The sequence below is a fragment of the Indicator indicator genome, chromosome 6 (assembly GCF_027791375.1).
Source record: "Indicator indicator isolate 239-I01 chromosome 6, UM_Iind_1.1, whole genome shotgun sequence".
Lineage (NCBI taxonomy): Eukaryota > Metazoa > Chordata > Aves > Piciformes > Indicatoridae > Indicator > Indicator indicator.
This window is the reverse complement of record NC_072015.1, coordinates 1,879,848-1,906,341: the sequence shown is the minus strand read 5'-3', so window position 1 is coordinate 1,906,341 and position 26,494 is coordinate 1,879,848. Positions and strand designations below refer to the sequence as shown.

General features: G+C 43.8%; 1 protein-coding gene across 1 annotated transcript in view; it reads left to right on the top strand.

The window, feature by feature from the left end:
• Window positions 1-26,201, top strand: part of LOC128967591 (cadherin-10) — a 71,446-nt gene extending 45,245 nt beyond the window's left edge. Inside the window, exons 6-11 of the mRNA XM_054381758.1 lie at window positions 2,646-2,899; window positions 6,329-6,465; window positions 12,677-12,798; window positions 19,455-19,563; window positions 23,588-23,839; window positions 25,708-26,201. Of these exons, the coding sequence (XP_054237733.1) occupies window positions 2,646-2,899; window positions 6,329-6,465; window positions 12,677-12,798; window positions 19,455-19,563; window positions 23,588-23,839; window positions 25,708-26,201 (1,368 nt within the window). The remainder of the gene's footprint in view (window positions 1-2,645; window positions 2,900-6,328; window positions 6,466-12,676; window positions 12,799-19,454; window positions 19,564-23,587; window positions 23,840-25,707) is intronic.
• The last annotated feature ends 293 nt before the right edge of the window (window positions 26,202-26,494 follow it).

Here is a 26,494-nt window from a genome sequence, read left to right as displayed (position 1 = left end):
GTGACTTGAGCATCTCCCCTGTGAAGAGAGACTGAGAGCCCTGGGGGTGGTTAGTGTGGAGAGGAGAAGGCTGAGAGGGATCTGATCAATGTCTATCAATATGTGAGGGGTGGGTGTCAAGGGGAGGGGGCCAGCCTCTTCTGGGTGGTACACAGTGATAGGACAAGGACCAACAGGTTCAAACTTGAGCATAGAAGATTTCAGCTCACCATGAGGAGAAATTTCTTTCCAGTGAGGGTGCTGGAGCACTGGAGCAGGCTGCCCAGAGAGGTTGTGGAGTCTTCTCTGGAGCCTTTCCAACCCCACCTGGATGCATTCCTGTGCAGACTGCCCTGAGTGATGCTGCTTTTGGAGCAGGGTTGGACCTGATGATCTCTTGTGGTCCCTTCCAGCCTCTGATATACTGTGAGACTGTGAGACTGACAAGAACCAAGCTAGAACTCAGGAGGTTCCACCTCAGCATGAGGAGAAACTTCTTTACTGTGAAGGTGCTAGAGCCCTGGAGCAAGCTGCCCAGAGAGGTTTTTAGGAGTCTTCTTCTCTGGAGGCTTTCCAGCTTTCTAATCATCGTTGCTGCCTTCCTGTGGACCTGCTCCATCAGTTCCATGTCCCTCTCATGTTAGGGGCACCAGAATTGGATGTTCTCAAAGAATTTTGGGGCAGTGGGGATGGTGATTCCTTCACTGGACTGCATCTTTGTGCTCTTAAACAGAAAAGTTAAATTTCTGGACTGCCACTCTGGCATCTTTCATGAAGATGAATTTGTATTTAAAAGCAGACAGCTCTTAAAAACAAATCTTTTAACCATTTTGATGAATGGGAATCACCAGTTTGTTATCTCCTTGAGACCTGGTGGAAGTCTTCCTCGTGTCAGAAAAGTAAATTCTCAGCTTGCTCATTTCCTCAGTACTATTAATTAGCTCACAATTCTCATCTATGACAGCCAGAAAAAAAAAAAAAAAAAAAGAAGGAATAGAGGTTCTTTTCCATCCAAAAAATACTTTCTAATTATAGCCTTGAACCTTTCCTCCTTCCATTTTAAAAAAAGAACTGCTGACAAAAATGTCAAAACTATTAGGGAAAAAAAAAAAAAAACACAAAACTAAATACCAAAAACCAACCATAAATCTCTGATGCTAGATTCAGCAAATTAAATGAAAAGGAACAAGATGAAGCTCTTACTGTTTCTCAAGAAAACTTTGACACACACTCACCCTCCTTAAAAGAAACCTAAACTATTCCTTAATGTTAAAGCCAGCTACATTCCTTTGGCAATAAGGATACTCAGACTACTTTGAGCATCCAGGAGTTTATAGGATTTCCTAAGAAATTAAGGACCTTGCTCTGAAATGTCTACACTTCAAATCTGTATTTAAAATGTTTGAAATGTTTTGGCGTTGTTTTTTTTTTTTTTTCTTTTGTGATTGTTTCACATCCCTAATTCTTGTGAAACAGCAGCAAAGATTCACTAAAGAATTGGTGAATTTGCACTGAAAGGTTTTTTTTTTTCCCTTTGTGCGATGGTAATTCAAATAAGGAGTTAGGAAGAGGTCTCACCTCCAATCCTGCCTCCAGTTCTGGTGTCCCCAGCATAAAAAAAGAGAAAAGGAGATAGACCTGTTGGATCAAGTTCAGAGGAGGGCCACAAAGATGAGCCAAGGACTGGAGCACATCTGCTATGAGGATAGCCTGAGGGAGGTTGGGGTTGTTCAACCTGGAGAAGAGAAGGCTCCAGGGGGACCTTAGAACTGCCTTCCAGCATCTGAAGGGATCCTGCAGGAAGGCTGCAGAGGGATTTTTCATGAGGGTGTCTAAAGACAGGCCAAGGGGGAGAGGTTTGAAACTGAAGGAGAGGAGGGTTGGAGTGCAGCTTAGGAAGAAGTTCTTCAGTAGGAGGTGGTGAGACTCTGGAACAGGCTGCCCAGGGAGGCTGTGAGTGATTTCTCCATGGGGTTGTTCAAGGCCAAGCTGGATGAGCCTTGAGAGGCATCACTGCCCCCAGCAGGGAAGTTGGATTAGATGATGGGGGCTACAGGAAAGCTGGGGAGGGACTTTTTAGGATCTCAGGTAGTGACAGGACTCGGGGGAATGGAATAAAGCTGGAAGTGGGGAGATTGAAACTGGACATGAGGAAGAAGTTCTTCCCCATGAGAGTGGTGAGAGCCTGGAATGGGTTGTGCAGGGAGGTGGTTGAGGCCCCATCCCTGGAGGTGTTTGCAGCCAGGCTTGATGAGGCTCTGGCCAGCCTGATGTAGTGTGAGGTGTTCCTGCCCATGGCAGGGGGGTTGGAACTGGCTGAGCCTTGTGGTCCCTTCCAACCCTGACTGATTCTATGATTCTATGATTCTATGGTTCTGTGATTCTATGATACTGTGATTCTATGATTCTATGATTCTGTGATCTCTGGAGTCCCTTCCAGCCTAAGCCATTCTATGAAGACAAATTTCTTTTCCAAACAAAGATCATTTCTTATGAGGGAAAACAAAGCCTGTGCCATGACAAAATTTAACCGTGCTGAGGTTCCTCCAACCCAAGGTCAGATCTGGCAAGGCTCAAGCCCTCTTCACTGTCCATTATGTATCTAGGCCAACATCTGTCCCTGTCTAATGTGATTTAATCAGCTTGGTCCTCATCTTCATGTTTAGCCACTGGACTATGAGACAAGGAGGATTTATACCCTGAAAGTGGAAGCTGAGAACACCCACGTGGATCCACGCTTCTACTACCTTGGGCCTTTCAAAGACACAACCATTGTGAAAATCTCTGTAGAAGACATAGATGAGCCTCCAGTCTTCAGCAGGTCTTCTTACCTCTTTGAGGTGCATGAAGATATCGAGTTGGGGACAATCATAGGAACAGTAATGGCACGGGATCCCGACTCAGCCTCGAGTCCAATCAGGTAAAGAAATCACACATCAGGTGTTAAAGTAATTAGGAGGGTGTAGATGAATTTCCACCTTGTGCACAGGAAGAAGATGCTGATGCTTTTTTTCCTGTCCTTTGTCAGTGTCCCAGGTGCCTGCAGATACCTCAAGGAGCAGCCATGCACACAAGAAACACCAGAAATGTTTTCTAGTACTTTAACTGCCAGAAAACAGGGCCAGTGACATTCTGGGATGGATTAGAAGGGCTGTGGTTAGTAGGTCCAGAGAGGTTCTCCTCTCCTTCCACTCTGCCCTGGTGAGGCTGTATCTGGAATCTTGTGTCCAGTTCTGGGCCCCTCAGGTCAAGAAGGACCTCAGGGAATTCCTTGAAAGAGTCTAGCACAGAGCCACAAAAATGGTTAGGGGAGTGAAACATCTTCCTTATGAGGAGACACTGAGGGAGCTGAGGGCTCTGTAGCTTGGAGAGGAGGAGTCTGAGAGGTGACCTCATTCATGTTGATAAAGATGTGCAGGGTGAGTGCCAGGAGGATGGAGCCAGGCTCTGCTGGGTGATGCCCAATGCCAACACAAGGGGCAGTGATGGAAGTTGAGGCAGAGGAAGTTCCATGGAAACAAGAGGAAAAAAAACTTCACTGGGAGGATTACAGAAGAGGCTGCCCAGGGGGGTTGTGGACTCTCCTTTTCTGGAGATATTCCAAAACCTCTTGGATGTGTTCCTGTGTGATCTGCTCTAGGTGATCGTGCTCTGGCAGGGGGGTTGGACTGGATTAGCTTTGGAGGTCCCTTCCAACCCCTAACATTCTGTGATTTGGTGATTCTGAAAACTCACCCAGCTACATATGGATTTCAAGTACACTTTTCAAGACTCCTGCTTGCTTCACACTGTGAAAACAAAATTCCTGACTGCTGGCTTCCTCTGGTCAGTGTGCAGAGCTGATCTCACCTGCTCTGCTTGGTGCCTCCTGCTCTACACAGTTATCAGAGGAATTGTTGCCAGGATAAAATTATCAAACAGCTGGAGCAGGTCCAGAGGAGGCCAGGAATATGGTCAGAGGGCTGGAGCACCTCTCCTGTGGGGACAGGTTGTGAGAGCTGGAGTTGTTCAGCCTGGAGAGGAGAAGGCTCTGAGGAGACCTTGGAACAGCCTTCCAGTACCTCAAAGAGGCTACAGAAAGACAGAAAGGGACTTTTTACAAGGGCTTGTAGTGCTAGGATAAGAGGCAATCACTTTAAGCTTGAAGAGGGTATATTTAGGATGAAGATTAGGAAGAAATTAATTACAGTGAGGGTGTTGAGATAATGGAACAGGTAGTCCAGGGAATCTGTGGATTGTCCCCTTCCTGGAGGTACTCAAGATCAGGTTGGATGCTGGAAGGTGTCCAGAGAAGGGCCACGAGGATGAGCAGAGGGCTGGAGCTGCTCTGCTGTGAGGACAGCCTGAGAGAGTTGGGGCTGTTCAGTCTGGAGAAGAGAAGGCTCCCAGGAGATCTTCTTGTGGCCTTCCAGGATCTGAAGGGGGCTCCAAGAAAGCTGGGGAGGGACTTTTGAGGGTGTCAGGGAGGGATAGGACTACAGGGAATGGGAAAAAGGAACATGTAGATTCAGATTGGATGTTAGGAAGAAGTTTTACACCATGAGGGTGGTGAGAGACTGGCAGAGGTTGCCCAGGGAGGTGGTGGAAGCCTCATCCCTGGAAGTTTTTGCAGCCAGGCTGGAGGTGGCTGTGAGCAACCTGCTGTGGTGTGAGGTGTCCCTGCCCATGGCAGGGGGCTTGGAACTGGCTGAGCCTTGAGGTCCCTTCCAACCCTGACAGTTCTCTGATTCTATGAAGCTCAGCTTTGCCTGAATTAGAGGAATGATTTTAATCCTCTGGTGTGGATTGATCACCAGGGGACTTAACTTCCCTCACATCTTTCTAGGCCTTGAAAAACCAATTCTAGTGGGCAGCCTGTTCCAATGCCTGAACACTCTTTCAACATAGAATTTTTTTCCTAATCTCCAACCTAACTCTCCCTTGGCACAATTTCAGGCCATTTCCTCTGCTTCTATCACCTAAAACTAGTGGGAAGGGACTGACCCCCACCTCACTACAATCTCCTTTCAAGGAGCTGTAGAGAGAAATGAGGTCTCCCTTCACTACTGTCAGTAAAAAACAAATATTTGAGAAACTGCTTTAAATTACTCATAAAAGCTCATAAAAACATGGACAATTTTCTTCTACAAGTGTACTATCAGCCTTCTTATCTTTTTTTTTTCCTTCAGTTCCACCAGGTAGTTCAATAAATGTTCTGCTTCCACATTTAATTCCACATCAAAGGTTCCACCCTAGCTTTGAAGGCAAATGTTCCATATTATAAAACATGGAGAGCAAAGGAAAAGTTCTGATTCTAGTTTGACATTCTGCCATACTGGGTGAGAATTCAGGTTTGCCTGCAGAAGATCTGCAGCTATAGTGACACAGAAGATCCTTCCACACCAGGATATTTGTCAAATTTCTCCATGTAAACCTCTTTTTATTGAGATTTTATTATTTTTTTATTTTTATTTAACTTGTTCTCTAGTAAATTAATATACCCTGAAGTGTAGAAGCTGAGCTTGTAACAATACTTTTGAAAGGCTCATAAATTAGCTGTCAGTCTCAGTCTGCAGGAGCAGTACATCAAAGACAATTTTCCTTGCAGGATTAAATCAATTCCTTAATTATTATATTGAAATCCTGACTTTATTTTATTGTTAGTTTTTTTTTTTTTGTATACTTCTCATGCATGTCTAGAAAAGCTCAGCTCAAAAAAATCACTGTTGTACTGTATTTCTGACATTCTTAGTCTTTATTCCTTATTCTCTGCAGCTAACCTTGAGAACTGTATAAATGAGGACAGACTGAGAGAGTTGGGGTTGTGCAGTCTGGAGAAGAGGATGCTCTGAGGAGACCTTCTTGTGGCCTTGCAGGATCTGAAGGGGGCTACAAGAAAGCTGGGGAGGGACTTTTTAGGGTATCAGGTAGGGAAAGAAGCAGGGGGAATGGAACAAAACTAGAAGTGGGTAGATTCAGATTGGGTGTTAGGAAGAAAATCCTCCCTAATAGGGTGGTGAGAGACTGGCTGAGGTTGCCCAGGGAGATGGTGGAAGCCTCATCCCTGGAGGTTTTTGCAGCCAGCCTGGAGGTGGCTGTGAGCAACCTGCTGTGGTGTGAGGTGTCCCTGCCCTTGGCAAGAGTTTTGGGCCTGGCTGATCCTTGAGGTCCCTTCCAACCTTAACAATTCTATGATTCCCTGATTCTAATGTTTTTTATAAATCAGTTTGGAGATGTTACATTTTGCCAGGTGGAGTATCAGAAGTTCCAAAGCATTACAAGGCCGGGGGGATTGGAACTGGATGATCCTTGAGGTCCCTTCCAACCCTGACGATTCTGTGACTCTGTTTTCCCTTTTTTCCCCCTTCAGGTTTTCCCTGGATCGTCACACTGACCTTGACAGGATATTTAACATCCATTCTGGCAATGGGTCCATCTACACCTCGAAGCCACTTGACCGTGAGATATCCCAGTGGCACAATCTTAGTGTCATAGCAGCTGAGATCAGTAAGCCGATTTGCTCTCTTTTTCCTTGCAGTTTTGCTTAGCCTGCAAATCTCCAGCTGTGACTTCATGAGGAGAAAGGAAAAAAACCAAACAAACCACCAACAACCTCCCTTCCTTCTCCCCCCACTCTGTATCCCTCTATTTAGATATTCTGGGAAAGTAAATTGGAGGTTGTTAGCAACAGCTGTCTCCTTGCTGCTGCTGCTGCTCACCTGCTTCCACAACTGACTTGCAATGCCCAACTCAAGTTACTCCATTAAATAGTAAGAGTGGAGTAATTCTGCCTTCTTCCTTTTCCTTGATAGCAGTGTCATGATTTTGCTGTTCAAGTAGCAGAGATCACAGGATCACAGGATGTCAGGGGTTGGAGGGACACAAAGAGATCTTCGAGTCCAACCCCCCTGTCAGAGCAGGACCATGCAATTTAGCTCAGGTCACACAGGAACACATCCAGACCGGCCTTGAAAGTCTCCACAGAAGGAGACTCCCAACCTTCCTGGGTAGCCTGTTCCAGTGTTCTGTGACCCTCACAGGCAAGAAGTTCCTTCTTGTGTTGAGGTGGAACCTCCTGTGCTGCAGCTTACATCCATTGCTCCTTGTCCTATCACAGGGAGCAAGTGAGCAGAGCCTGTCCCCTCCATCCTGACCCCCAGCCCTCAGATATTAAGAAACATTTGTTAAATCCCCTCTAAATCTTCTCTTTTCCAGACTGAAAAGCCCCAGGTCCCTCAGCCTCTCCTCCCTAGGCAGTGCTCCAGTCCCCTAATCATCCTCATAGCCCTGTGCTGGATCCTCTCCAGCAGGTCCTGTCCCTCCTAGGCTGGGGAGCCCAAATCTGAACACAGCACTCAAGATGAGGTCTCAGCAGGGCAGAGTGGAGGGGCAGGAGAACCTCCCTGGATCTGCTGGACACACTCTTCCTAATACACCCCAGGATCCCATTGGCCTTCATGGCCACAAGGGCACATTGCTGTCCCATGGATAACTTGTTATCTACCAGCATTCCCAGGTCCCTCTCCACAGGGCTGCTCTCCAGCAGATCCTCTCCCAACCTGTCCTGCTGCAGTTTATTCTTCCTCCCCAGATGCAGGACTCTGCACTTATCCTTGTTGAACCTCATTAGGTTCCTCTGTGCCCAGCTCTCAGTCTGTCCAGGTCTTGCTGAATGGCCTCACAGCCTTCAGGTGTCTCAGCCAAGCCTCCCAGTTTCATGTCATCAGCAAACTTGCTGAGAAGACTCTGTCTGTCTGTCTCATCAATGTCATTGATGAAGATGTTGAACAGCACCAACCCCAGCACTGATCCATGGGGGACTCCACTACTTACAGGCAGGATGGTGATCTATGGTTTTCTCTCCCATTTTCTGTCTTTCCTTAGAAAGACAATTATCACTTCCTATAGCATTTCTGCCTACAGCTCTTGGAATCAATACAAGTTAGGTTCAATTTGGTCCCTAAGCTACAGCTTTTCTTGGAATGCTGATGACACACTTGGAGGAGTGGCTGGCACCCCTGAAAGCTGTGCTAAGATTCAGCAGGACCTAGACAGACTGGAGAGCTGGGCAGGGAGAAATTGAACGCAAGCCAACAAGGCCAAGAGTAGAGTCCTGCATCTGGGAAAAAAAAACAACCCCATGGACCAGTAGAGGTTGGGAACTGACCTATCGGAGAGCAGCATGGAGAACAGGGACCTGGGGGTTCTGGTGGATACAAGGATGCCCATGAGCCAGCAATGTGCCCTTGTGGCCAAGAAGGCAAATGGTATCCTGGGATGGATTAGAAGTGTGGCTACTAGGTTGAGAGAGGTTCTCCTCCCCCTCCACTCTGCCCTGGTGAGGCCACATCTGGAATATTGTGTCCAGTTCTGGGTCCCTCAGTTCAAGAAGGACCTCAGAGAACTGATTAAAAATTGTTTAGCAGAGCCACAAAGATGATTAGGAGAGTGGAACATCTTCCTTACAAGGAGACACTGAGGGAGCTGAGGGCTCTTTAGCTTGGAGAGGAGGAGCCTGAGGGGTGACCTCATTCATGTTGATGAAGCAGTGAAGGGCAGTGTCAGGAGGATGGAGCCAGGCTCTGCTCAGCGATGTCCGATAAATGGACAAGGGGCAAACAGGTTCAAGGTGGAGCAGAGGATTCTCCACAGGAAGATAAGGAAAACCTTTTGCTCTGTGAGGGTGAGAAAACACTGGAACAGGGTGCCCAAAGAGGTTATGAAGTCTTCTCTGGAGGCATTTTAGACCTGCCCGGACATGTTCCTGTGTGACCTGCCCTAGGTGACCCTGCTGTGACAGGGAGGCTGGACTTGACAATCTTCTGAGATCCCTTCCAACCCCTGATGTTCTGTGATTCTGTGAATATTTAAATCATCATTCTGGAGATAATTTCATGTTAAAAATACAAAGAGAAAACCAGAGCCCTTCCTACACCTGCCATTCTATTGAGGTGAATCACCCAACAGAAAGCTTTCTAAGGGACAGAGGTCTCACATTCAAAATCCCTTATGAGGACCATCTGCTTTCAAAGATGTTGGGCTTTTTAGGATTAATCTGTCCCCACAAAAGAAGAACAAAAAAATGCTGATGAGCAGTGAAACTTGGCTGGCAAGAGCTATGCTGCAGAGAACTAAATGGAACATTGTGTCCAGCCAACTGAGCATTGCTTGCCTGCATGTCCTCATTTCTGCTGTCCAGACTCATAGGCTGGTTGCCGTGAGGACTCCCTGTAGCTGTAACTTTTAAAAGGAAAAAAGAAAAATTAAAAACAAAATTCTTTTGTTCTTACATTGTCATAGAATCATAGTCATGGAGTCATAGAATCACGGAGTCAGAGAGTTATAGAATCACAGCCATGGAGTCATAGAATCACAGAGTCTTGGAGTCATAGACTCATAGAGTCATGGAGTCAGTGAATCATGGACTCATAGAGTCATAGAATCACAGAGTTATAGAATCATAGAGTTATAGAATTATAGAGTCATAGAGTCATTGAATCACAGAATCATGGAGTCATGGAGTCATACAGTCAGAGAATCATAGAGTCAGAATTAGAGTTATAGAGTCATTGAATCATAGAATCATAGAGTCATAGAATTATAGAGTCATAGAGTCATTGAGTCACAGAATCATGGAGTCAGAGAATCATGGAGTCATGGAGTCATAGAATCATAGAGTCAGAATCATAGAGTCATAGAGTCATTGAATCATAGAATCATGTAGTCATAGAATTATGGAGTCATGGAGTCATAAAGTCATGGAATCACAGAGTCATGGAGTCACAGAATCATAGAGCCACAGAATCATAGAGCCATAGAATCACAGAGCCATAAAGTCATAGAGTCATAGAATGGTTTGGGTTGGAAGGGACATCAATTATCATCTAGTTCCTCACACTGCTCTCCATTGTTGTAAGATTACTTTTCAGAGTTATTTATTTAATGGATAACCACTCTCCTGGCATGATTTGACCTAAACTCATTTCCTTGTCAGGATCTTTTGAGAACGTTGACTTTCTGGGCCTAGTTCAAGTAGAATTCTCCAAGGTATGCTAGTTTTGGAGAAAGAAGTGAAACGAGATTCAGATCTTTAAATCTTTAAGAGATATCAGCTGTGAATCATGACACAATTCTGAAGCAATATTAAGAACAGATCTTATTTGGCAATTTAGTGCAAAAATTGCAAAAAGCTCTGAAACCCAGAGCTCTAAACCTGCCATTTGAAGCAATTCAGGAGGTCAAAAGAGATTCACATCACCCTCTTTAACAAGAGCCCTACTAATAGCAAGTGAACTTAATGTCACCTACTCCCAAATGTTTACTGCTATATTTGAAGCAGCCTAAAAGAAAAACAAAATGTAAAAGGAAATAAATCAGTAATATTGAATTATCTATATAGTTGCATCCTATTCTGTTAAGGCTGTAAAATCATTTGGCTACCATCCAGCAGAATTCAAAGGATGTGTTTTGCTTTGGTTTGGATTTTTTTACTCCAAGACATTGATTCAGATTCTTAGTATGGCAACTAGATCATAGAATCATAGAATCATAGAATCAGTCAGGGCTGGAAGAGACCACAAGGATCACCTACTTCCAACCCCCCTGCCATGGGCAGGGACACCTCACACTAGATCAGGCTGGCCAGAGCCTCAATCAGTAGATCAGATCAGTAGGTGAGAACAGGGGCTCATATTCCTGTTGATCAACCTACACTAATGAGAGGGCACTGGGGTGTAGTGGGCATGGAGGTATTGGGTAGAAGGTTGGACCTGATGATTACAGAGCTCTTTCCCAACCTTAATGACTCTATGATTCTAAATCATACTAAGATTTTAATGAAAATAATAATAGTAAATAATACTAAGGTCATGCAAGGGTTGAGTAGAAGGTTGGACCTGATGATTGTAGAGGTCTTTTCCAAACTTTATGGCCCTAGTGGTCATGAAGTTGTTGGGTAGAAGGTTGGGCTTGATGATTGTAGAGCTCTTTCCCAACCTTAATGACTCTATGATTCTGTGGTCTAGTGGTGATGAAGGTGTTGGATAGAAGGTTGGACCTGATGCCTGTAGAGGTCTTTTCCAAAGCTAATGACTCTGATTCTAAATAATACTAGGGATTTGATTTAAAATAGATCTAGTAAATAATACTAAAGCCATGGAGGTGTTGGGGAGAAGGTTGGACTTGATTTTAGAGCTCTTTTCTGACCTTAATCGCTCTCTGATCCTAATTAATACTCATGGGCTGGCATTTGACAAGGGGCAGATTACTCTTTTTCTTTCTTAACCTGAGGTCTGAAAAATCTCCACCCACACTTTTAAGGCAATTTATATGTTCAAACTCTGATTGCAATCATATCTTTTTTTTTTTTTCTTTTTAAGGGCTCCTTTCATTGGCTTTGTTAGAATTTCTTCCTCCTTAATAAGGCACAAGACAGGAAAGGCAGGTTTGAAAACTTGTCCAAGACTGTGTCCATAAACTCCTTCTTATTTTTTTTTTTCTGTGTAAAACAACACAGATCACAAGCAATTTAAGAACTCAAGGTCAAAAATCTTGCAGCAGAATATTTTTGAGCTCATCAAATCATCAAATCTGTCATAGTTATGGGCACACTTTTAATATATTTAGATATTTGCATAGATTATTAACAATTGCAACTTTCATTTTAATTTAAAATCCTAATTGCCTATTAGATATCAACACTGAATTATTATTTTTTTATTATCATAAAGAAACTATTTTATTATTTATTATGTATTTTTATTATTTTTAAAACTTTTCTTTTTTTTAACATTTTTTCTTCCTTACACTTTTATTCTAAAGCAAAAATATTTATTCCTGAACAACCTAATCTAGGTGTGGAACAGGCTGCCTAGAGGGATTGTGGAGTCTCCTCTGGAGATATTCCAAACCCACCTGAATGTGTTCCTGTGTGGTCTGCTCTGGCAGGAGGGTTTGGTCCTTTGAGGTCCCTTCCAACCCTGAGAATTGATTTTATTTAGGTTGTTGTTTTTTTTTTTACCTGGTATCAATTATATGCTAAATTTTGACCAGTTTCCTACTTAACATTTCATGAGGATGATCAAAGGGCTGGAGCTTCTCTCCTGTGAGGACAGGCTGACAGAGTTGGGGTTCTTCACTTTGGAGGAGAGAAGCTTCTGAGGAGACCTTCTTTTGACCTTCCAGGATCTGAAGGAGGCTACAAGAAAGCTGGGGAGGGACTTTTTAGGGTGTTGGGTAGGGATAGGAGCAGGAGGAATGGATCCATGCTAGAAGAGGAGAGATTTAGATTAGACATTAGAAGAAGAAGTTCTTCCCCATGAGGGTGGTGAGATACTGGAACAGGTTGCCCAGGGAGGTGGTGGAAGCCTCATCCCTGGAGGTTTTTGCAGCCAGCCTGGATGTGGCTGTGAGCAACCTGCTGTAGTGTGAGGTGTCCCTGCCCAAAAATATTTATTCCTGAACGACCTACTCTAGGTGTGGAACAGGCTGCCCAGAGGGATTGTGGAGTCTCCTTCTCTGGAAATATTCCAAACCCACCTTGATGTGTTCCTCTGTGGTCTGCTCTGGCAGAGGGTTTGGAACTGGCTGATCCTTGAGGTCCCTTCCAACCCTGACAATTCCATGATTCTGTGATGTCTGTTGCTCATACAGTTCGGAATAATCCAGAAGACATTTAGTAGGACACTAACCTCCCTTTCATTCTCTTTCCTGCTGTCAGACAACCCCAAAGACACAACTCGTGTGCCTGTCTACGTTAGGATTTTGGATGTCAACGACAACGCCCCCCAGTTCGCCGTCTTCTACGATACTTTTGTCTGTGAAAATGCAAGAGCTGGGCAGGTATGGCTTGGAGAAACTACATCCCACCCTCCACTTTTCCTACAGCATTCAACAGTAGATGTTTTTTTTCCTGGAGAAACGGTGTTCAAAATAAGGCTTAGAGTAAAAGCTCAGTTTAAAGCAACATCAGCAGGGTGGCAATTACTTTTCTCTACCTAGCCCTGAACTGCTGCTAAATCGTGACTAGGTGTGTCCAAGAGACATAAATAATTCTGCTGTTACCTTCACAAAGATGTTAGAGCTAAAAAGTTGGATTTTTATTTTAAAACAATGCTCAAATAGCAACATTCAGATGTCTTTCAGTCCTTGCTGAGGGCGATTACAGACATCTACATCTGTCTTTACATTCCTTTTTATCTTTTTTCCTTCTTTTTCCTTTTCCTTTTCTTTTTTCTTTTTTTTGTTTTTCTTTTTCTTTTCTTTTTTCTTTTTTCTTTTTTTCTTTTTCTTTCTCATTTCTTTTTAGTTTTTCCTTTCATTTTCCTTTTTTTTTGTTTTTTTTTTTCCTTTTTCCTTCTTCCTTCCTCTTTCCTTCTTTTTCTTTTTCTTTTTCTTTTTCTTTTTCTTTTTCTTTTTCTTTTTCTTTTTCTTTTTCTTTTTCTTTTTCTTTTTCTTTTTCTTTTTCTTTTTCTTTTTCTTTTTCTTTTTCTTTTTCTTTTTCTTTTTCTTTTTTCACTGTCTTTTTCGGGTTTTCTTTTTTGGTCCTTTTTTTTTTTTTTTCTTTGTCCTTTGTTTTCTTTCTTTTAATTTTTTTTTTTTTTGTTTTCCTTTTCTTTTTTTTCTCCTTTTTTATTTCTTTTTCTTTCCTTTTCCTTTTATTTTATTGTTCTTTTTCTTGTTAGTTCTTATTGTTTTTTTCTTTTTCTTTCTTTTAGTCTGTTTTTCTCTTTTCCTTTTTTCTTTCTTTTTCTCTTTCTTTTTCTTTTTTTCTTCCTTTTCTCTTTTTCATTAATTTTTTTCTCCTTCTCCTTCTCCTCTATCCCTCTCTTTCTCTTTCCCTCTCTCTTTCTCTTTCCCTCATTTTTAGACTTACCTTTTTTTTTTTTTTTATCACAGCCAAAACTCTTTAAAAGGAATATACAAAACATGCAATTTTCTAACTGTAGCATAATATTTTGGTTTGCCTTTTTGACACAACAGATTGTGTGCTTCAATTTAAGTGACATAACTGCACTAATCTGCTTGCTAAATGACTGAACTAAAAATCTACTTCCTAATGGCCAGCTGGCTATTAGAACTATTTAAAAACCTGCTTTTCTCTTACAGTGCAGCATGTTCCAGGGCACACACACACAAATCCTTTAAAATGGTAACAGTAGTGCCTCAATGCAACCATTTTAGCTCCTCTAAATAGAATGTGGGTGAAGTCCCAGCTTGCCCTAACTGTTTGTGTCCTACAGGTATGGCATCCAGGTTGCATTACAAAATTTCCACCCAGGTTGCATTACAAATTTTCCACCCAGGTTGCATTACAAATTTCCTATTCAGATTGAGTTACAAATTTCATATCCAGATTCTTCTGGAACTGTTCTTCTGGAAATTTTAACAGAGCATTTAAACCCTAAATTTATAATGCATACAATACCTAAAGTACTGAGCAAGGACGTTTTTTTCTGCTATGAGAGTTATTAGAGAACTCAAGATGTTAGATAAATGCAAATCACTGGCTAAGCACTCAGAATTTTAGACAGTTGTAGTGGCTTCTATATTCTTATATTCTAATATTCTGTTATTCTAATATCCTAATATTCTGATATTCTGTTATTCTAATATTCTGATAGTCTGATGTTTTGATATTCTGGCATTTTAATATTCTGATATCCTAATATTTTAATATTCTGATGTTCTGATATTCTAGTATTCTCATATTCTGGCATTCTAATGTTCTCATATTTTGATATTTAAATATTTTGATAGTCTAATATTCTGATATTCTGGCATTCTAATATTCTGATATTCTAATATTCTGTTATTCTAATATCCTAATATTTTAATATTCTGGCATTCTAATACTCTGATATTCTAATATTCTGATAGTCTAATATTCTGATGTATCAATATTTTGTTATTCTAATATCTTAATATTCTGATATTTTAATATTCTCTTATTCTAATTTCCTAATACTCTGATATTATAATATTCTGATATTCTGATAGTCTAATATTCTAATGTTCTCATATTCTGATATTCTAGTATTTTATACCAGACTATATTCTAATATTAATATTTTATTAATTTTTAACATTAGATATGGATTAAGGAAATAGAATATGGAAAAAAAATAGAGCACTGAATTTTCCTCTTCCAGAGAGGTGGTGGAGTCCCCAAGCCTGGTTGTGTTTGCAGGTGGTTTGGCTGTGGTGCTTAAGGCTATGGTTTAGTGGTGACCCTTGTAGAGTAGGGTTCTGGGTTCGACTTGGTGATCCCAAGGATCTTTTCCAACCTGAGTGTTTCTGTGATTCTCTACAAATCTGACTCCATAGTTCCTGAAGGGAAGAAAGAAGCAAAATGCTTGGACTGCTAGAGTCCTGGACACAAAGTTCAGCTGTCCTCCACCCCTAGATGAGAAGAGACAGGAGCTAGAATCTGGGCAGATGGATTCCCACTGCTTGTGTCAGCTCCCAGCTGCCACACATCTGGCAGCTCAGCAGCCAACCCCTGAAGATCCTCTGATGTAAGAGACAGGGATCAGTGCAGAAAGCAGAAGTCAGTCTAATTTATAGAGATTTCACATGGAAGCTGAGTATATTTTTTTAACATATTCATTTTCCCCATGCTTCTGGTCAGAAGAGAGGCTCTTTTTCTCGCTTTGCAAATGAGCTGCTAAAAGAAAAGAAGGCAGCTAGGTGCCCACCCTGCCACTCCCTCCCTCCTCAACAGGATAAGGGTGGAAAAAAAAATAAGATGCAAGAGAAAATAGATTGAGAGAAAGACAGGGAAATCATTTACCAATCACCATCCCTGGCTCAACACACTCAGCGTGGGGAAAAAAAAAGATTTTTATTTACTGCCAGTTAGGATGAGGGTAGGATGGTGAGATGCTCCACATCTTCTCAACTCATTTGACCCATACAAAAACATTGTTCTTCCCACCACAACCTTGCTTAAGCATAACAAACTTTATTCTCACACTACATACAGCACTCTACCAGCTACCAGGAAGAAAATTAACTCTACTCCAGCTGAAGTTCTTCCCCATGAGGGTGGTGAGAGACTGGAACAGGTTGCCTAGGGAGGTGGTGGAAGCCTCATCCCTGAATGTCTTTAAGGCCAGGCTGGATGTGGTTCTGGGCAACCTGATCTAGTGTGACGTGTGCCTGCCCATGGCAGGGGGTTTGGAACTAGATGATCCTTGAGGTCCCTGGTAGTTGAGGCCCCCATCCCTGGAGATACTCAAGGTGAGGCTCAACAAAGCTCTGGGCCATCTGATCTACTTGAGGGTGTCTCTGCTTACTGCAGAGGATGTTGGACTGGATGAGCTTTGGAGGTTTCTTCTGACCCTAACCATTCTATGATTAATTTATGAGAACTGGAAGAGGAAAACCAAACAGGGTTAAACAAGGATGCCCCAGAGAAGGAGTAGTGTCAAAAAATCAGAAGCCATTTATGCTTGAAGACTCATTGAAGTTTAAAATGATAGATCAGAAACGAAGAATAGAAAATGACCTAGCCTAAAGATTAACCTAGTTTTGGATTTTAAACTGAAAACATAACTGAATAAATAGAAAGTGAGAATATAACTGACCTGGACCTGAGCAAAGCATCTGACACTGTCCGACACCACATCCTGGTCTCCAAGCTGGTGACACATGGGTTTGATGGGTGGACCATTCAGTGGATAAAGAACTGGCTTGCTGGCTGCACCCAAAGAGTGGCTGCCAATGGCTCCATGTCCCAGTGGAGGCCAGGGACAAGTGGAGTCCCTCAGGGCTCAGTCCTGGCACCAGGCTTGTTCAACATCTCTGTTGGTGCCATGGACAGAGGCATTGAGTGCACCCTCAGCAGGTTTGCTGCTGACACCAAGCTGTGTGGTGCAGCAGACAGGCTGGAGGGAAGGGATCCATCCAGAGGGACCTGGACAGGCTGGAGAGCTGGGCACAAGGCAACCTCAGGAGGGTCAACAAGACCAAGGGCAAGGTCCTACAGCTGGGTGGAGGCAATCCCAAGCACAAGTCCAGGCTGGGCAGGGACTGGCTGGAGAGCAGCCCTGAGGAGAGGGACTTGGGGGTGCTGGGGGAGGAGAAGCTCACCAGGAGCAGGCAGTGAGCACTTGCAGCCCAGAGAGCCAAGCAGAGCCTGGGCTGCAGCAGGAGAAGTGTGGCCAGCAGGGCCAGGGAGGGGATTCTCCCCCTCTGCTCAGATCTGGTGAGACCCCACCTGGAGTACTGCATCCAGTTCTGGAGCCTCTGTTCCAAGAGGGCTATGGACATGCTGGAAGGTGTCCAGAGAAGGGCCATGAGGATGAGCAGAGGGCTGGAGCTGCTCTGCTGTGAGGACAGACTGAGAGAGTTGGGGTTGTGCAGTCTGGAGAAGAGAAGGCTCTGAGGTGACTTTCTTGTGGCCTTCCAGGATCTGAAGGGGGCTCCAAGAAAGCTGGGGAGGGACTTTTTAGGCTATCAGGGAGTGACAGGACTGGGAGGAATGGAATAAAGCTGGAAGTGGGGAGATTCAGACTGGACATGAGGAAGAAGTTCATTCCCCATGAGAGTGGTGAGAGCCTGGAATGGGTTGTGCAGGGAGGTGGTTGAGGCCCCATCCCTGGAGGTGTTTGCAGCCAGGCTGGATGAGGCTCTGGCCAGCCTGATGTAGTGTGAGGTGTCCCTGCCCATGGCAGGGGGGTTGGAACTGGCTGAGCCTTGTGGTCCCTTCCAACCCTGGCTGATTCTATGATTCTATGAATTATGAAGTGGGAATTCAACTGAATAAATATAAACTGAAAATAAACTGGAAATCCAACTGAACCTTCATGAATATATGGTCAAAAAAAAAAAAATAAAAGCAGTTCTAGGTGTAGTATTTAATTCTATGGTAGAAAACAAAACCTCACTCTGAACTAAAGCAAGAAATAAATCAAACCCCACTGCATTTAATTTGGGAATTGACATTTTTGCATCACTTAGGTATAAAAACCTCAGTCAAAAGCAGCCACCCATTCATTTATCTGACAGACAAGCTGATGTTGGCAAAGGGCTTGCTCTAACTTTACCCCATAATACACAAAAGTTTTGTAGGCATTGCAGAAAACACTCAAAGAATTCAACCAACCCTGATTTGCTTTTCTCTGAGAACTGAGACACCAAATTCTCATCCAGCTCTGAGGTGCTGCACCTGTGAAGAATGCTACAATGGTTTGCAAGAGTTGGAAATCAGTATTCTATATATTCTGTTTAATCTAAGTGCCATTTTCCCCCTCAGGAATATTAATTGTTATCCACTAACAAGCAGAAAAACCTTGGATTAGGAAGAGACTGATCCATTTTTATTTTGGTTTTCATTCTTAGTTTTGAAAGAGTTTTATTTCCAAATGGAATTTGAAATGTGGACTTCCCTTTCAGAAATATCTTTTTGATAAAATGGCATTTTTATCACAACAAAAAAAAAAAACATAAAACAACCTCTGAATTTGTGTCTTAGATATTCTCTGGATTCTTGTCTTAGATGATCTGTGGATTCCTGTCATGGATGTTCTCTAAATTCCTGTCTTAGATGATTTGTGGATTCCTGTCTTAGAAGATCTCTGAATTCCTGTCTTAGATGATCTCTGGATTCCTGTCTTAGCTGTTCTCTGAATTCCTGTCTTGAATTATCTCTAAATTTCTAGTTTAGTCATCCTCTCCATTTCTGTCCTAAGTGTACTTTGAACTCCTGTCTTAGATATCTCAATTTCTGTTTTAAGGTGATCTCTGAATTCCTATCTTAGCTGTTCTCTGAATCTCTGTCTTTGATGACCTCTGAATTCCTGCCTTTAGATCTCTGAGTTTCTGTCCTAGCTGTTCTCTAATTCCTGTCCTAGATCTCTGAAGTTCTGTCTTAGATGTCTGAATTCCTATCTTAGGTGCTCTCTGAATTCCTGTCTTAGATGATCTCTGAATTTCTGTCTTAGATCTCTAAATTCCTGTCTTAGATAGCCTCTGAATTCCTATCTTATTCCTTAGTTGTTCTCTGAATTCCTGTTTTAAGACTTCTCTAAATTCCTGTCTTAGCTATTGATTTAATTTTAAACCAATGGATCAGAGATGAAGACTTGAACCAAGCTAGACTACAGATAAACCTACTTTTGGCATGTTTTGGCTTTTATGTATTTATAAAAAGTTGTAAGTATGTATGGTTAAAAAAAGATATGGAAGAGGACTAAGGTGAAAACTCTCCATTTTGGGATGCTGGGAGTTGTATGCCTACATTTACCACCACATAAAACATACGAATGCTCTTGTCAGAGAAGCTTATATGATATATTTGTTAACTTATGCTACAAATTAAGTCCTAAGTCAATGTCTTTATAGATTGAATCTGAAGTACTCTTAGCACTTCCAATGTTCTAGACAATTGTATAGAAACTGGAAAACTGTAGCAGAAACCAAGGTGCATTTGAGGGTTTTTGTTGTTTGTTTTCTTGTTTTGTTTTGTTTTATTTTGTTTTGTTTTTTACCTGCAGCTTATTCAAACCATCAGTGCAGTGGACAAAGACGACCCTCTTGGTGGACAGAAGTTTTTCTTCAGTTTAGCTGCTGTTAACCCTAACTTCACTGTTCAGGATAATGAAGGTAAAATTTAAGCCTGTTGTAGGGAAAGAGTTTAATTTTGGTTTAAGGAGCAAGACAGGTGTTACGGTGTGAGTCTTTAAAACCATCACAACAGGCTCTCCAACCCTTCTCAAAGGAGTTAAAGAAAACACTCTACATGAGGACTGGAGAGAAATTGGCAAGTTTAGATGGGAATTCTATTCTTATCTACATACTGCAGTGTCAAGCAGATGAAATACAAAGAAATCCATAGGCCACAGTTCTTCAAAACCTCCTTAGGCCAAAGCTTCCACAAGCCTCCCTCCAACCAGGCCAAAATCCCAGCCTCCAATGCCCTCCCCTGCTATGCCTCTCTGCACCCCCCATACTCGTGTGACTAATTCAAACTGCAAGCTCCAGGGCGAGCCAGGCTGCTCCAAGCCCAAATTGGCAGCATGAGTAAGGCTGAGCCAGGTCTCACTACCCACCACCAACCTGAGATAAGGCTCTGTGCATCCACCCAGGAGCAGAGAGGGAGGAAAAAAGGGGAAGAGACTACCTGTTTTATACTGGAGATGCAGGCATTGTGGGAATGAAATAACAAAAGATTACACTTTCCTGTCTCCCCCCTGCACCTGTCTAGCCTCTGGAGGTCTATAATTTTGTGGTTCTTAAAGGCACCCAGCCTCAAACCATGACATGGGCATACATCCCTCACCTGCATTTGGCTTTGGTGTCTGTCAATATGTTGCAAAGCCATTAAGCCTCCTCCTAGCAAGGATAATAATTGTATCTGAATGTTTGTTGTTTAAGACTTTTCTGTGTGTGTTCTATACCAAAGGCTACAAAACTGAGCATGGTAAACATGGGATAAAAGTAATAATAAAGAAAATCAGGAAAAGGGTTGGTTTGGGGTGAGGAGCCAGATGAAATGTTTCACTGAAAGAGGAAAAAAGATTTCAGCCGTGGTTTCATCTGGCAAGTTCAGATTTTTCACTGTAGCCTCCTGTCACAGAGTTCTGATTTCCCTGCTCTGCTTTTGCCTATTTCTCACCATTAATACAAATAATGGTTCTGAGTGCTCAGCCACTTTGGCTTTGCTTTTGATCCTTTGTCAATCAGAGAAAATGTTCAGCAGATTCTTTTGGGGAAATGGGAACTATGAACCAATTTTGGCCTTCATTGATCTGTGTGACTGATGGAGAGGGCTCTAGATTACAGAAGAAATAAATGAGGGGGAGCATGGCACCAAACTTCAAATGTGTTAAAGGCATAAAGACAATGGGAATAATCCTCTTTTCCTGAGGAAGATTTCAGGAAGTAGTAAACTACTAATAACAGCAGGGAAAAAAGAAATCTAATAATAGGAAAAGTGAAGAATTTACATCAAATAGTTTGGGGTACTAGCAGCAGAGGTACTTAACAGATCTGTCAGGCACATGATATTTGATGTTGAGTGAAAATAAAGCATTCAGATGTCCCAAACCAATGAAGGCATGCAATTAAAAAAAAGTAATAATAATAAATAATATAAATATTATGTCGTGACAGCCTGGTCCTGAGTGTATAGAGTTATGGACCTTGCTACTTGTTTTCTGTCTGTGGTTTCTTTCTTTTGGCACATGGATTATTTCAATTCAGTCTGAACTTGGCTGTCACTTACTTCAAAAGGTCCACAGGTATGAAAATCACATTTTCCTTCTAATGGAGACTAAATCTGGATTCTCTCTCTATTGTTATTAGAAATTTATCAACTCTAGTGTTGGTTCATACTTCAGGATTGTAGCCCTAACAACAGGAGTAATCCCTCCCTGTTATTCATTCCTTCTCTTCCTCTTTTCTCTTTGGCCACTCAGTGATCTGCTTTTGATGATGCAGCATACTGCAGACAGCTACAATTTGCTAGTTGTATGCTGCTACAAGTACAGATTAGTAAATTCACTTCTCAAAGCTTTTTAGGAATATCTACCATTTTCATATTTTCTGAATCCCCAAGTCCAATTTTTTTTTTACCCCCCCCCCCCCCCCAAAAAAAAAAATCCTACCCCATGTGCTAAAGTAAAGAATTCCTTATTCTACAGTATGTTGAACGTGATTTGGTGTGGAACATCACCTACAGATAGCATTCCTGTGGGTGTTGCCACAGAAGATCCACAGAAATAATCTTTCAGAAGAGAATGCTTGGTGGAATAAAAGGTCATTTTGTTCTTTTTTATCAGTTGACTGCTTCATTTCAGGGATTCAACCCTGAACTTGAGCTGTGTTATGCACTACCTGCATTAATCTGTAAAAGATTTTAAGCTTTCAGGATTTTTTGGTTTTGGTTTTTTTTTTTTTGTTTGTTTGTTTGTTTGTTTGTTTTTCAAATCATACTCAAAAGTGGTGCAGAGGCCCACAGGAGAGGCTCAGATGTACAGAAAAATATATAGAGAAATAGCTTTCTAATCAAAAGCTTCAGCATAAGAAAATGAGACTCATGGAGAAGATGTTAATGATCTGATAGATGGAACTGCATACAGGCACTGGGATGGATGGCCAAGGGAGGTGGTGGAGTCCTCATCACTGGAGGTCTTCAAGAGGAGATTGGCTGTGGCTCCTGGTGGCATGGTTTAGCTGATGTCATGGTGTCAGGTCATAGGCTGGACTTGGTGATCTCAGAGGTCTTTTCCAGCTTCAATAATTCTGTGATTAATATGCATATCATTAGGAAAAGAGATGTCACCATGACAACAGGAGCAACTTCAAATGCTACAAGGATGGTTTGCACCTACTGTAAATGATTTAGGACAAGCAGGTCCTGCCTGACCAACCTGATCTCTTTTAATGACCAGGAGATCTCCTGGTGGATGTGGGGCAGGCTGTGGATGTAGTCTGCCTGGACATCAGCAGGATCTTTGACACCAATCTCCACAGCAAACTCCTGGCCAAGCTGTCAGCCTGTGGCTTGGCCAGGAACTTTCTGTGCTGGGTTAGGAACTGACTGGAGGGCCGAGCCCAGAGAGTGGTGGTGAATGGTGCCACATCCAGCTGGCAGCCTGTCACTAGTGGTGTCCCCCAGGGATCAGTGCTGGGCCCCATCCTGTTCAATATCTTTATTGTTGAACTGGTTGAGGAGGTAGAGTCCACCATTAGTAAGTTTGCAGGTGACACCAAGTTTGGGGCAGGAGTCAATATATTGGAGGCTAGGAGGGCTTTGCAGAGGGACCTTGACAGGCTGGTCAGATGGGCAGAGTCCAACAGGATGGCATTCAACAAATCCAAGTGCTGGGTGCTGCACTTTGGCCACAACAACCCCATGCAGTGCTACAGGCTGGGGACAGAGTGGCTGGAGAGCAGCCAGGCAGAGAGGGACCTGGGGGGACTGAGTGACAGCAGCTGAACATGAGCCAGCAGTGTGCCCAGGTGGCCAAGAGAGCCAATGGCATCCTGGCCTGCATCAGCAATAGTGTGGCCAGCAGGAGCAGGGAAGTCATCCTGCCCTGGACTCAGCACGGATTAGGCCACACCTTGAGTCCTGTGTCCAGTTCTGGGCTCTTCAAGTCAAGAGAGATGTTGAGGTACTGGAACATGTCCAGAGAAGGGCAATGAAGCTGGGGAGGGGTCTGTAGCACAAACCTGTGAGGAGAGGCTGAGGAAGCTGGAGGAGTTTAGCCTGGAGGAGACTCAGGGCAGACCTCATTGCTGTCTACAACTCCCTGAAGGGAGGTTGTAGCCAGGTGGGGGTTGCTCTCTTCTCCCAGGCAATCAGTGACAAAACAGGAGGAGACAGTCTGAAGCTGCAGCAGGGGAAGTTTAGGCTGGAGGTGAGGAGAAAGTTCTTCCCAGAAAGAATAATTGGCCATGGGATGTGCTGCCCTGGGAGGTGGTGGAGTCACCATCCCTGGAGATGTTCAAAAACAGATTTGCTGTGGCACTTGGAGCCATGGTTTAGTTGTCAGGAGGTGTTAGGGATTAGGTAATGGGTTGGACTTGATGACGTCTGAGCTCTTTTCCAACCTGGTTGACTCTGTGAGTCTGTGATCCCTCTCGTCCCATGCTCTAAATCAGCATCTTCTCATCCACCCAGACAACACTGCCAGGATCCTGACGAGGAGGAACGGCTTCAGTCGGCACGAAATCAGCACTTACCTTCTGCCAGTGGTGATCTCAGACAACGACTACCCCATCCAGAGCAGCACTGGCACCTTGACCATCCGCGTGTGCGCCTGCGACAGCCGCGGCAACATGCAGTCCTGCAACGCCGAAGCCTTGCTACTCCCTGCTGGCCTCAGCACGGGGGCACTGGTGGCCATTCTCCTTTGCATCGTTATCCTGCTGGGTAAGACAAAGAAACTCACCTTTACCACTAGCAAGAAATGCTTCAGGCCCAAGCAGGTCGGTAAAAATAACGAGACCCCTTGTCGGAGAGTGTCCGGAGGAGGCCGCAGAGGGAATCAGAAGGCTGGAGGACCTCTCCTGTGAGGACAGGAATTGGCAGAGTTAGGGCTGTTCAGCCTGGAGAAGGGTCTGGAGAGATCTAATAGCAGCCTTCCAGTACCTGAAGGGGGATAAAAACATGGAGAGGTACTTTTTATAAGGGCTTGTGGTGAGAAGACAAGGGGCAATGATTTGAAACTAGAGTAGGGGAGATTTATATTGGATGTTAGGAAGAAGATCTTTACCATGAGGGTCATGATACACTTGGGGTGGCTTAGCCTGGAGAAGTATCAAAGGAGACCTTGGAGTAGCCTTCTAGTACCTGAAAGGGGCTACAGTAAAGCTGGGGAGGGACATTTTATAAGGTCTTGTAGTGATAGGAAGAGAAGTAACTATTTGAAACTAGAGTAGGTTAGATTTAGATTGGACATTAGGAAGAAGGTGTTCACTATGAAGGTGGTGAGACACTGGAACAGGTTGCACAGACAAATTGTGGACACCTCCCTGGAGGTTTTTGAGAGACTTGAACATGTCCAGATGTGCTGGTTTGAGGCCAGCAAGAACATCTCTTGCCCCGAAAGGGACAAAAGAATGACACTCACACAAACAGATTGGGGAGTGATGGAAAGTTTAAATGGAAAAGCAATTGGTGAAACTACAGAAAAACTACACAGCATAGTGGCAAAAAACATCCTAAAGCATAGAGAGTCCCTTACATAGTACCCAGAGGCTTCCAATCCTTCCCTTCTCCCACCTGAGGGTCTACCCCTCAGGGCTCTTTCTTCCCCCTCCCGCTGCTAGGCAAGTCTCAGGCTGGCCAGGTCTGAGACTGCCCGCCCCCCCTCCATTCTCCTCCTGGCTTTAGGCCTAGTCAGGCCCAAGAGGCCTGAGATACTCCCCCGGCATTACCCGATAAGAGAGGACATCTCCCATGGGAGCAGAGAGGGAAGAAAGAGGAAGAGGATGACTCTGCAGATGGCTTTATAGGGCGCAGGATTTATGGGTAGAAATACGCCGTTTCCTGTGTCCACCATCACACCAGAGAAGGGCAAAAAAGCTGGGAAGGGATCTGGAGCACAGCCCTGAGAGGAGAGACTGAGGGAGCTGGGGGTGTTTAGCCTGGAGAAGAGGAGGCTCAGGGCAGACCTCATTGCCCTCTACAACTCCCTGAAGGGAGGTTGTAGCCAGGTGGGGGTTGGTCTCTTCCCCCAGGCAACCAGTGACAGAAGGAGAGGACACAGTCTCAAGCTGTGCCAAGGGAAGTTTAAGCTTGATCTTAGAAAAGTTCTTCACAGAAAGAGATTGCCCTTTGGAATGGGCTGCCCAGGGAGTTGGTGGGGTCAGTGTCCCTGGAGGTGTTTAAGAATAGACTGGATGAGGCACTTAGTGCCATCGTCTGGTTGATTAGATAGGGTTGGGTGATTGGTTGGACTTGATCTTAGAGGTCTCTTCCAAGCTGGTTGATTCTGTGATTCTGTGAACTCTCCTGATACAGGGAGCTGCAGGATTATGGGATGGGATAACACATTTTCCTGTGTGCACCCCCTGGGGATGGACCATTTGGCCCCTCAAACTCTCTGGTACTTCTGGAGGAATTTCTCTCTGTCCCTCAACTTATAACAAACAGAGCCTGAGATGTTTATCCATTTATCAGACAGAAATGAATTGCTGAAAAGTAGCCAGAATAAAGCTTTCACCCTGGATGGATTTGCTGCTCAGAAATTGTTTAAGCAGAGCTCTTTATCCCTCCCTTCCTTTCTTCTCTTGAAGTGATCGTGGTGCTGTTTGCCGCTCTGAAGAGGCAGCGCAAGAAGGAGCCTTTGATCCTCTCTAAGGAAGACATCAGAGACAACATCGTGAGCTACAATGACGAAGGGGGCGGCGAGGAAGACACCCAAGCCTTCGACATCGGCACGCTGAGGAATCCTGCAGCCATTGAAGACAAGAAGCTCCGACGAGACATCCTCCCCGAAACCTTCTTTGTGCCACGGAGGACTCCCCCAGCCCCTGACAACACGGACGTCCGGGATTTCATTAACCAAAGGCTAAAGGAGCACGACACGGATCCCTCCGCCCCACCCTACGACTCCCTGGCCACCTATGCTTACGAAGGGAATGATTCCATAGCGGAATCCTTGAGCTCCTTGGAGTCAGGCACCACTGAGGGAGACCAAAACTATGATTACCTCCGCGAGTGGGGGCCTCGGTTCAACAAGCTGGCCGAAATGTATGGCGGAGGAGAAAGCGACAAGGACGCTTCGTAACCCGCGCTGGGGCCACCCTCTAAAGGAATTTTTTTTTTTTTTCCAGACACCTTCTGCACTCAACAGTATTTAACATTCAGGAGGATTTGTGGGTTTGTTTGGGTTTGGTTTTATTTTTCCTCCCCCTGCCACTCAGCACAACGGTTTCCTTTTCCCATTTAATTTGTCCGTTGCTGTCGTTCGTTCTTTCTAGTAGGATGCCACTGGGAATATAGGCAGAGCTTGATTGAGTCCCTCTCCAAGAGCCAAAAACTATGGGAATTCAGTGTTGTCCATTCTATTTTAGGAAGGAA